The sequence below is a fragment of the Microtus ochrogaster genome, chromosome 1 (assembly GCF_000317375.1).
Source record: "Microtus ochrogaster isolate Prairie Vole_2 chromosome 1, MicOch1.0, whole genome shotgun sequence".
NCBI classification, from domain to species: Eukaryota; Metazoa; Chordata; class Mammalia; order Rodentia; family Cricetidae; genus Microtus; species Microtus ochrogaster.
The window spans coordinates 113,186,027-113,198,668 of NC_022009.1; the positions used below are offsets into that span (position 1 = coordinate 113,186,027).

At 41.1% G+C, this 12,642-nt stretch overlaps 1 protein-coding gene across 4 annotated transcripts in view; it reads left to right on the forward strand.

The window, feature by feature from the left end:
• The window catches only part of Rsrc1 (arginine and serine rich coiled-coil 1), a 274,653-nt gene extending 262,992 nt beyond the window's left edge, over positions 1 to 11,661 (forward strand). For 3 of the 4 annotated variants that reach the window (XM_013349017.1, XM_005344077.2, XM_026782630.1), the window contains 3 exons: positions 1,358 to 1,464; positions 9,438 to 9,590; positions 10,164 to 11,661. In XM_013349017.1, the coding sequence (XP_013204471.1) occupies positions 1,358 to 1,464; positions 9,438 to 9,590; positions 10,164 to 10,256 (353 nt within the window). In that variant the 3' untranslated portion in view covers positions 10,257 to 11,661. Of the gene's footprint in view, positions 1 to 1,357; positions 1,465 to 7,369; positions 7,439 to 9,437; positions 9,591 to 10,163 lie in introns of those variants that run through there. The other variant, XM_026782654.1, reaches the window with a different exon arrangement.
• Positions 11,662 to 12,642: the final 981 nt, after the last annotated feature.

Sequence of the window (12,642 nt, forward strand, 5' to 3'; positions counted from 1 at the left end):
TAGAGAGGAACTATTTTTGTTTTCCCACATACAGGCTGTATTTCAGTCACCAATGGGTGAGTGAGAGAAGGTTCCCCAGTGTAAAAGAATCAGAATTAGTAAATATAAGAAAATTTACTATTTTATAGCCTCTTATTAAATAATTGATTTAGTAAAAAGACAGGTGGTCAGATGCTTCCTGATTTAATGTAAGAAAAATTACAGAGCAGTGTCAGTTATAATTTTTGAAGGTTTATGTTTTTATTTTTTGTGTATGTGTGAGTGCCTGTGTGTATATATGTGCACCACTTGCATGCCTGGTGCATGCAGGAGGCAGAAGAGTACCTCAGACTCTCTGGAACTAGTGTTATAGGCGGCTGTGAACTGCCAGGTTGGTACTGGGAACTAAACCCAGGACTTTTGCAAGAACAACAATGGCTTTTAGCCCCAGAGACATCTCTCCAAACATCAAATAATATATTTTTTATCAAAATCAATTGAACTGGAATGGAGTCAGGTCTCTGCTGACCTGCACCCACATTAGGTGAGAGGGGACCATGTCAGACAACATCATAAGGTTAAAGCCACCCAGACGGAGATGGCAGAGAACTATGAGACAGTGATTCACAGTAGACAGCAGTGAAAGGGAAGGGTGGTGGGCTGTGTGGGAGGAGACTGACAGTCCCGACCTCCAAGCACGTGTAATGTGCATCCTTGCTTAGATCTTGTTCAAACAAGCCTACTGTAGAAAGACAACTTTTAAACCAGTGAGAACTCGATGTGGAGCATGCAAATTATATTTCATTGGTGGTAATTTGAGGCCTGACAAACAGTATTATGATAGCATTATTATTATTGGGATCAAGTCTTAATCTGTTAGCGATGACCACTAAAATATTTAGGGAAAACAGTACATGGTCTGGAGTTTGTTTTTGTATGATATGCCCTCTTGGATTTGTTTACATACTCCAGGTCTCCATCCCAGAATATATTAGGAATGAGGCTCAGTGGACTAATAATACAAAGTGTTGGTGATTATAAAAATTGGGTGATGGTTATGGGTAGATATGTTATCCTTTCATTCCTTTTATGGATTTATTTCCATAATAAAAATGTTGAAGTAGAGGGAAAGGCCGTCCCACAAAGTTATCTTTGATTACCCACAGTCACGATAGCAATGCCTTCTCAGTAGGTTTTAGATTGTTGATGAGAGTCTTAGTTTTTAGGCATATTTTAGTTTTGAAATTCAAGGCGGAAAGTACTTATTACAGCTTAACTTAATGTCCTTCATTTGCATCCAGTAAAAAGAAAGAACCGGCCTAGGTATAACGTTGGTAACAAGCTTGTCCCAGAGCTCACTCACACTGTTCTTTTTCAGACCAAGCCACGCTGGTAGAACAAGTGAAAAGAGTGAAAGAAATTGAAGCCATCGAAAGTGATTCTTTTGTTCAGCAGACATTCAGATCAAGTAAGGAAGTCAAAAAAGTAAGTTTCCACATGGACGTTATGAATAAGCCTTTGGATTCCCACTGAAAAGATGTGTTATTAATGGATTTTACTTAGATGTGGGTGCTTCCTCCAACAGGCAGATGAGGGAGGGAGGGAGCGTCAGCCATGCTGCTGAGAGGATTCAGTGGAATGAGCCCAAGCCTGCCTACAGAAAGTGCTGTAGACATGCCTCTAACACCGCTTCACTTTAAAGACTACCAAAACAACTAAGATATCACCACCCGTGCTTCTGTAACTCTACTTAATATCCATTTCATGAATACAGACAGGGTTGTTGGTTTTGCTTTTTTACAAATATCTGTGTGCACTTTCTGAATTGTTATTCCTAGACAGATATTGGCAAAGGACTTTAAATGATAAAGCTGTTACTCAAACAGAAGACTCTAGTCTTTGCCCAGATGTGTGCCGTTAATATGTGCTCAGATGTGTGTCACTGATTCAAAAGAAGCTCAAGGAAATCCCTGTCGTTTCTGTTGAACTTTTCACTTATTATTTCACTTGTTAATAAAACTGCTCTTAAGAATTTGCATTCCTTTAGTAAGGAAGATGTTATAAGAAATCTATGTCTCCTTTAGACATAGAGTTGTGTGGTGAAGTAATACGGTAGCTTCCTCCCACCGTCTTCTACTTCGACCATGTTGCACGGCTAAAGTGCAATTGCACGACTGAATAACGCAGAACTATAGGTGTGACAATCGCTGTTCTCCTAGAAATACCACATTTCTAAGTAGTTATGTTTTAGGATGGTACATGTTTTTAATAAGATGAGGTTACTTGTTCAAATTTACATTATTTAATCTTTCAAAAGTTATCCTCCAAAACTACTGTAGTGATCTAAATTCTGCCCAAAAGTGCAAGGACCTTTCTGTCTTTTAAACCAAAGCTTTTTCATGTTTTTAATCTGATATGTCAAAATTATCAAATTCTTTCTTACAGCGTTCCTGGTGTTAATAGAGATATGAAACTTTTAATTGCCAGATTTTTTTTGATTTTTAAAACTATCTTATTTTACATATCAATTTCAGTTCCTCTCCCTCCTGTCCTTCCGCTCCCCCCACCTTCTTCCCATCCCACCCTCAATCACCTCCTCAGAGAGGGTGAGGCCTCCCATGGGTTGTCAACACAGTCTGTCACATCACTTGAGGCAGGACCAAGGCCCTCCCTCTTGTATCTAAGTTGAGCAAGGTATCCCTCCATAGGAAATGGTTTCCAAAGAGCCAGTTCATACAGTAGGGATAAATACTAGTTACACTGTTACTGGTCCCGCAAACTGATCAAGCCTCTCAACTGTCACCTGCATTCAGAGGGCCTAACTTGGTCCTATGCAGTTTCCCCAGCTGTCAGTCTGAGTCAGTGAGATCCACTAGCTCGAGTCAGCTGTTTCTGTGGGTTTACCCATCATGGTCTCGGCCTCTTTGCATGTGATATCGCTCCTCCCTCTCTATAACTGGACTCCAGGAGTTTGGCCTATTGCTTAGCTGTATATCTCTGCATCTGCTTCCATCGGGTACTGGATAAAGATTCTATGGTGACAATTAAGGTGGTCATCAGTCTGATTACAGGAGAAAAGCAGCTTAGGTACCCTCTCCACTATTGCCTAGATTCTTAACTGGGGTCATCCTGTGGATTCCTGGGAATCTCCGTAGTGCCTGATTTCTTTCTAATCCAATAATATCTCTCTCTCTCTCTCTCTCTCTCTCTCTCTCTCTCTCTCTCTCTCTCAAGGTATCTCTTTCCTTTTTTTCCCTCTCTGTCCTTCAACTACCTTCCCAATCCCTCATGTTCTCCCCCAACTCTCTTCCCCTCCTCACTCCCCTACCACCCTTCCGTATCCCCCCACACTTGCTACTTCACCAAAGAAATCTTGTCTGTCTCCTCTTCCCGGGCAGGGGGGGAAATCCATCTTATATGAATCTTAGGGTTCTCCTTGTTTCCTGTCTTCTCTGGGGTTGTGGACTGTGGGCTGGTTACCTTTTGCTTTATGTTTAATATCTCCACTTATGAGTGAGTACATACCGTGTTTGTCTTTCTGTGTCTGGGTTACCTCACTTGGGATCGTTTTTTTCTATCCATCCATTTGCCTACAAGTTTCAAGTTGTTGTTGTTTTTACCGCTGAGTAGCACTCCTGTGTAATTGTACCACATTTTCTTTAGCCATTCTTTTGTTGAGGGGCATCTAGGATTCTGGCTATTATGAGTAATGCTGCTATGAACATAGTTGAGCAAATGTCCTTGTGGTATGAGTCTGCATCCTTTGGGTGTATGCGCAACAGTGGTATTGCTGGATCTTGAGGTAGACTGATTTCCAATTTTCTGAGAAACCACCATACTGATTTCTAAAGTTTACACTCTCATCAGCAATGGAGAAGTGTTCCCCTTACTCCACATCCTCTCCAGCAAAAGCTGTCCTTGGTGTTTTTGATCTTAGCCATTCTGACAGGTGTAAGGTGGTATCTCAGAGTCATTTTGATTTGCATTTCCTTGATGACTAAGGATATTAAGTTAAATGCCTTTCTGCCATTTGAGATTCATCTGTTGAGAATTCTCAGTTTAGATCTGTACCCCATTTTTAATTGAATTATTTGATATTTTGATATCTAGTTTCTTGAATTCTTTGTATATTTGGACATCAGCTCTCTGTCCAATGTGGGGTTGGTGAATATTTTTTGCCATTTTGTTTTGTGACTGTGTCCTTTGCCTTACAGAAGCTTCTCAGTTTCGGGGGTCCCATTTATTATTAATTGTCAATCTCAGAATCTGTGCTACTGGTGTTCAGGAAGTGGTCTTTTGTGCCAGTGTGTTTAAGGTTACTTCCCACACTCTCTTCTAATTACCAGATATTTTTAAACATAGAGCACACAAAGACATGAGTTGAGTGTATGATGTCTTTCAGCTACAGGACTAGATAACCTTGGGTCACCTGTAGTCCTGGGTTTTGGCTGGATTACTGTATTTGAACTTTAATAGTGTTGTCATCACAGCTCCTGGAAGCCACAGCGATGAAATGGTATTCATATGAATATATGCCTATCTGTTTACTATCTCAATCTCTATAGTGTAAAGACATCCATCTAAAAGAATGTATTTATTTGAGAGCTTGGCCTTGAATTTATTTTCTAACGTCTATTCTTATTGACATTCTTATAATCAGTGAGCAAGTCTTTCCTGTGAAAAACCTAGTCTAGAGTCTGTAGACTGGGTTTTGTCTGGTGACACTTTCCTGTCTGGTTCTAAGTATTGTTTCTCTTTACGTTTACTTTTAATTCATGTTTTCCTTCATGAAAGCATACACGGGAAGGATTCATGTCAACAGAGCACATGCTGGAGAGGGCATTCCCCTTTGAGTGCACAGTACAGCCCTAGTTCTCTAGCACGTGACTGCTCTTAGTAACTGCACCGGGATGCTCAGAGGAGCAGTGATGAGCTAACAAGAATAAATTTATACTCCACTGAAACATAAAACGAGGGGCAATTTATTAGCTTAGAAAGTGGCCTCGCTCTCTAGTCTGAAATGTCTGCGTCTGCAGTGGAAGGCCAGGACTCAGGATGCCGAAGAGATGAATTATTTATGAGGAGATTACTTAGCAAAGAGAAGTAAATTATCCTGAGTACTATTTCATCCAGGGCCTGGGCAGACGTGATGGGCTATCCTTGATGCATAGCAAAGATTAACTCTCTTGGGGACTAAATCACCCAGGGCCCGAGCTTCCATATCTGTCTCTCCTGGACAGTTTTGTGCTCTTAGTTAAAGTTTGCTTCTTTAAAAAGGCTGCCCATGCTGCCACCCTTTCAGTTGGCGTCAGTTTCCCTAGGAGTTAGGTCCACTAATTAAGCCAGAGAACTGTCACCAGGAGGAAATGCCCCTGGCAATGACATTCTAGACACCGTGGGCTCCTGTAATACATATTGATTAAACTAGCTTAGCTCAGAAACCTTACCCAAGAAGTTTGGGGATGTGATAGATCCTTGATACATCATTAGCTTTAGAAGACAAGATGTCCTTTGTTTTCAGGATGTTTTCCCACATAAACCTGGCACAGGTCATTTAGCCAAAGACTGACTGATATGTTTGGCAGATAATCTCTGTGTTCAAAAGGAGAACTGTAGAGAACCCTGCGCAATTTGGGCATCTGTGTTAAGATTAGGAAAGTATTATCCAATTGTACCACCAGGTGGCAGTATTGCACAAAGCCAGGCATTCTGTGGGCCTGTGATGAGGTCCAATTTTATGGTTGAGCAACAATTTTCTCTTAGGAGTTTCTGTCACTTAACTAAGGAACAGCTACTGATTTTACAAACACCCTCAACCATTGGACAACTCCCATTCTCCAATACCCGCTTTTGATAGTTTTAATTTATATGTTTATTTGTACTTTTATTAATGTTGGAGCTGAAGAAATGGCTTGGCTAGCCAAAGCTCTTGCAAGCATGAATATATGTGTTTAGATTCCAGCACGCAGAGGGGAAAATACCAGAAAAAAAGCCAGGTGTGGCCACATGTGTTCTGTGGGGTAGAAACAGGAGGGCCACTGGGTCCTCCAGGCAGGCAGCCTGGCTCCAGGTTCAGTGCATGGAGTAATAGAACAGAACTCTGTGTCCTCCCCCAGCCTCCATGCATGTATGCCAACACACACATGGAACACACACACAAAAAGTGGATAATTCGCATGGGGAAAAACAGTGAGGTTAATTGGCTCTGTAATGAGACTGTTATCTCTGCCACTTAAAGAGGGAGAATTCCCCAGCTTCTCTGCATCTTTTCAAGGTAGTTCAGCCTGTGGTCAGCATCTCCTGCCTGAGTCCTGTGCTGCGGTACAGAGACAGGTCGTCTTTATGAGGAAACATGGCCTGCCAAAAGCTGTTTTACTGAGTCTTATTGAATTGACATGTGTCCCCCTTTCCCCATGCAGAATATTGGGCTTGCCTTTAACTCAGTTTCATAAATGTGCATCATAACTTTATCTGTACGGTCAGGTACCTTCTAGGCCCAATAGATCAGAGTTATTCAAATGTTTGAAATCTAGATGGCATGGAAGGGGGGTATTGACTCCAAAATATAATAAAACTGCCAAATAAAGTTTAATAACTTTCTTCTTAATGCCCATAAAAGTTAATGTTATGGTTCATGTGAATATCATTGATTATAAGGTTCAGTCTTGATAAGCATGCCTTCATTCGGAAACAGTTTGTGGCATAGATTTCTCTAGTTTGTAATAATTTCTGCTCTTGTTTGATGACTTCCCAGAAGTGTAGCCTCCAGGATCATCTTGTTTATAGTAGTAAAAGTCTCTCCCGTGCATGCAGACCAGCTTCTTTTAGCATGAAAAGGAATTCATCTTTGAATCAAATCAAATGCTTAAGCAATGAATGAATCTTACCATTACGAATTAATGCATCTGGGATGAAGGGATGGTTGAGTACATTAGATACATGTCATGTAAGCATGAGGACCTGGGTTCCGTCTCCAGAAGCTCATAGAAAAGTGTGGTGGTGTGTTTGTAGTCCCAGCACTGGGGGAAGCGGAGACAGGTATGATCCCTTCCCTCACTGTCCTCGCCTGCTTGGTGAGCTCACGGCCAGTCTAAGACCCTGGACCAAGAAACAACATAGAGAACACTGAGGAACAACGCCCAGCGTTGACCTGGCTTTAACATCTAGCATATGCACACGCATACGCTTGAAGCTCACCAAGCAGGTGAGGACAGTGAGGGAAGGGATCGTACCTGTCTCTGCTTCCCCCAGTGCTGGGACTACAAACACACCACCACACTTTTCTATGAGCTTCTGGAGATGGAACCCAGGTCCTCATGCTTACATGACACGTATCTAAACCCATCCTCTAAACATGGATTATGCTTAGATTGCTGTGTTGCATTTTCAGTCAGTAGAACCAAGCGAAGTGAAACATGCTACTCCAGCACTGGAAAGGAAATAGACCCTGACAGCATCCCCACGGCTATGCACACATGCACGCATGCGCATACATACACGCACTCACACACAGAGAAAAACTAATAACACCACATAGGACTTTCCCTTCTACCAAAATAACTATAGAACTTGACAGTATCTGAGGAGCAGGTTTCAGGTATCTGACATTAGGGAGCACAAGGGTGCGCATCCTAAGATGAGTGAAGCAGAGTGTGATTCTCCCAGTCCCCAGGCTTTCTGCCTGGACCAGTTTCCTGTGCTGGAGCTGATGGAGGTGTGGCTGGGCTGAGCAAGCAACCACCAAGGCTAGCTACACTCTCTCCTTGGGCCTTCTTCTCATTTTCCTCCTCTCAGATTGTACACACTGTTCCTCTGGCGAAAGCATTCTCTTGTGTCCTCGTCGTGTGTCTGGCTATTCTTATTATTCGGATCTAAAATTTTATCTCCAGAAAAATAAAAATAAATTTTACCTCCTAAATAAAAGATATTGTGCCTAGGTACCAAATCTATACTAGACTCACCTCTCCAGTTCCCATCATTCTTACGTATTTCTTGGCAAAGTCTGCTATTATTAATTGTATATTTATTTTATATATGTGCTATAATGTGTTCATTCAGACAACAAAGCTCAGCAGCAAAGCTACAGGGCACTTTTCTCGCTTTTCAAGCAGTGTTTAATGAGATGGCAAAATTGATAGGTCTCCAAATTGAAGATAAAGTAATCTAAAAAAACTTAATTAATTTATGCATAGTTCATCCTCTAGACATTTTTCATAGTAATATTTGTTTTGAACTTCATTTTAAAAATGGGTCTTAAGAAGTAGATTTAAGTCAAAAGAAAATAGAAAGTAAAGAAATTGAATCTATAAATATAGACCACAGAGAATTGATCTCCCAATTGTCTCTTTTATATTGTATTTTAATTTTAACTTCACATTCTTACCTAATTGATTCATAGAATCCCTACAGCCTGGCTGCTAATCAGTCACTCCTCAGGCCACCTCCTCTGTCAAGAAGATTGAAGTTTACCCGAGTCGGCATGTGCCACTGGTTCCTTCATGGCAGGAACAATGGGTTACCAGTCTATGTGTTCCCAGCACTCATAACAGTGTGGACCATGCAAACATTGCATATAGTTTGGAAAAAAAAGCAACAAATGTAGTTTTTATTCTTACAGAATATAATGTACCTTTATTTTACAAACTCTTATTTATTTCAAACTATTTTAAGTAATCTTAAAAGATAACACATGAGTCCATCAATGGGTGATGTGCAGATCCATACAATGGAATATTATTTAGCAACTACAAAAAAGAAATACTGATATGTTCTAACATGTATGGCTCTTTAAAATACTAGGCTCAATGAAAGAACCAGCCACAGAAAACCATTAGTGCATGGTCCTTCACACAGGAAACCATTACTGCATGGTTCTTTACACAGAGATCCAGAATACACAAAGCCATCATCAAGAGGTTATAAAAAATAAGGAGTGATTGTTAAGAGACATGGAATGTTGGAAGGAATAATTAAGATATTTTGAAATAGATCATGATAACTGTTGTCTAATTTTCTAGACGTGCTAAAATCCATAACATGGTGTGTAACTTGTAGCTAACATGGATAGATAGGTATTTTAAGGATAATTTTCTGAGGCCAACTAAATATTAGAAGTATATTGTAACATTTTTATTATTTTAATTCAGACACCAAATATGTATATATGTGTGTGCATGTATGTGTATGCATGTGTATGTGTATTTCAATAGTATAAGACTAAACAGTGATATCATAAGAAAAGGACGCTGATCATAGGAAATGAAAAAATTCCCTCCACACTTGTATTTGTTTTTGTTTCTTTGAGTAACAGTTTTTTTCTCATTCAGGAATATGGAGCCTTTTGAGATGACCATCATCTCAGAGGAGACTTACTAGAGCAATAACTGTTCAGTATTAAATATTAAGAAACCCATCCTCTAAACATGGATTGTGCTTAGATTGATGTGTTGCATTTTCAGTCAGTAGAACCAAGCGAAGTGAAACATGCGACTCCAGCATCAGGACCAGCATCAGTAGCTGCTGAGCCACCCAGCACTGGAAAGGAAATAGACCCTGACAGCATCCCCACGGCTATCAAGTACCAAGATGACAATTCTCTAGCTCATCCAAATGTGAGACCCTTAAACCTGATGAATCCGCTCAGAGTCTCCCAAGCAGTCCCCTTTATTCTCACCCTGGACAGACATGCAGGGGAGGGTTCATGGCTTCTCTTTGCTGCAGATGGGCAGCTGACCTCGGGCCTTAAGATTGTTTATGTATATTTGAGTCCGGTGTTGTCTACACGTTTCCTTCCTGCTAGAATGATTCTGTACTTAAGAAACACGGTCAAAAAAGGAAAATAGTCTTCCTTTTTTGTAACTGGCAGTAGAAGTTCTAATGCAGATCAGCTCTGGTTTTCAGATGTGAGCTGTCACTAATACCATTTACTGTCTCTCTGCAATGATGTGGTTGGTGTTTCTCATAAATGAACTCACAGTCAGTGAAACAGCGTTCAGGTTGTCCCTTTGCTCCCCAACTGCTGAGCGCTAACTCTCAGTGGGTGGGTTAACAGCGATATAGCCTTCAGGGGCTGAGCTGTACACACTGCTGCCCGGGGAGTCGTCCTTCACAGTCATTTGTGTCGTGTCGCGTCTGGTCCGACCTGCTGACGCACAGTAACGTTTGCCTTCTCTCTTTTACTGTAGTTATTTATTGAAAAAGCCGAAGCTGAAGAAAAGTGGTTCAAGAGGTTAATTGCCCTCCGACAAGAAAGACTCATGGGCAGTCCTGTGGCCTGAGCAAGAAACTTCTGGTTGAGTTGACAAAGCCTTGAAAATTGAGGGTTTAAAATACTAATGTTAACTTTTACTCCTAAAAATAACTTAACCAATTGCATAGAAAGCAAATCTCATTTCTTCCTTCATGTTCAACTGAGTATTTGCTGTTTCGAATCAAACATTGTGAATAGTGAATCTGTTATAAAAGATGTGAGTGTGTGAACATATTATCTTGTTAATAAAACTAATCATAAAAATGTCAGTGTTGAAGTAAGTGAATATTCAGTAGTGAATTTCATTACGGTTTTTACAAAGTCATGTTTCTGACCCAATATTGGATAATTATATAAGTCATGATATTTAGTATAAGATTTCATCTCCTATGTATTATAAAACTCTTTTGACTCTCTTATCTCACCTTTCTTAGCATTTTAGGTCTCATAAAAGGTACCTTTTATGAGATCGAAACAGTTACCATGTTAGATGTTTGCTAAAACCTTTTCCTGTGCCAAGTGTGGAGTCAGCCTCTAATCCTAGTCCTCTGGAGGCTTAGGCAGGAGGATCTCAACTCCAATCTGCACGTCACAGAAGGGCTCCGACACCTTGGAGTACGTGATGGAGCCTTGTCTGAAAAACTTTGAATTAGAGATGGGTTTGTATTCAGTGCCCTTTCCTTTAGAAATGACAAGCCCAGTGCATCAGTCACTGCACTGCTGTGACAAAGGCCTGGCGTCACAGCAGAGGAAAGCCCGTGCCCAGCTGCTTCCACTGCTCTCGGGCCTGTGGCAGGCAGAAGCATAGCACGAGGGCAAGGCACAGGGAAGCCGCTCAGTATTGGCCATCAGGAAGCCAAGAGACAGCATACCCTCTGCTCACCTGCTTCTAGTCTGGCCCTCCCGCCGGGCAGCCTATGCTGTTCCATGATGAAGTTACAGTCCTGGGATCCAGTAACTCTCACAGCACCAGCAGCAGGGAGGAATCCAAGCCTTGAACAGTTGAGCCTTTGGGGGCCACTGTGTAGAATGCTGTTCTCTGTGGCTGAGCAGCAGAGCTCACTGCAACCCATACTAAATGTACTAGAGAGAAGGACAGATCCTCGCTGGACAAAACTGGATTTCAAATCCACAACAAATGCTTCCTTTTTCCATTTGCTCTGCTTGTTTTCACATGGTCTCTGTGAAGGCTAGAGCTTAAGACACAGCCGTGGGAAGGCCTTGGGATACGATACATTTTGATTCTCTCGTTTTCATACTTTAGAACCACGGAAATTCTTGGCTCTATTACACATGAGAAGTACGAAGAACTTGCACTCAATTGCAAGTGCCGTGAAAAAGTTTGTTTTAAATGCTTGTTTTTATGAATGCATTTTCTGGATCTTAGTAGAGGCTGTCTTCCTCGGTCTATAAATAAACATACCCAGTATGAAGTCAGCTCTGCGTCGTTGTTAATGTATATCCACGGCTTCACGGCCGTGGTCTCAGGAGAGATTCGCATTTCTGTAGTACTTTGCTTGTGAATTTGTTGTTCAGTTTGTAACCTATAGATGTGCTCTAACCCCTTAGGAAGTCTGTGTCTAGGAAACGATGTGGGTGTCAGTTGGCCGTAGCCTACACAATTTTCTCAGTATGTTCAAGGCTCCTCGTCTGTGCAGCAATGAAGACCCCGTGACCGACTTGATAATATACCTTCCTCTCGCGTTCCTTCGGGACAGGGACACCAAATGCAGTGACTTGAATGAAAAGGAATTAGGATTTTAAAGATCAGTGTTTTGGGGAATAAATCAAATTGAAGTTGGTTTTTTTTTTAAGTGAACAAATAAAGTTGGTCCTAAAGAACTCAGTGACTACTTCCTCCTTCATTTCCATATCTCGTTAATTTTGTTTCTCTCTAAAAACCACAACATGACCACAGAAGCCAAATCAGATTTAATGAAGAGACTTCATAGAACATTATCAAACGCATTGCCAAACTCAAGCTAGATGATGCACCCTGGCCACCTTTAATATCCCAACATAATAAGCCTATAAAATACAACCAGCTTTTTCATGTCGCTTGATTAGTGATAATTACCCAGCTTGTAAGAGACCTTAAGTGCACCGAAATAGGATTGTTGTGAACGATAGGTGCTATCGCAAGTTAGGTTTTTATTTCTGTTACCAGGCACATTGCTAGGAAGAATAGACCAAGAACGTTGTTTCTGGCGCTCACTTTATGAGGAGGCCCAACGATAAGGAGACTGGGTGCTCGGGTCATTTACCTACTTGACTTGAGCATCTTATCTAGCATATGAAGTGAGGATATTAACAAATGACCTTCCTGTTTTGATTTTGGGGGAGGGGGAAATAACATTAAAAATGCTCATAGAAAAATACATTACTTAGCCCAAGTGAACATTTTGACTTGGGGA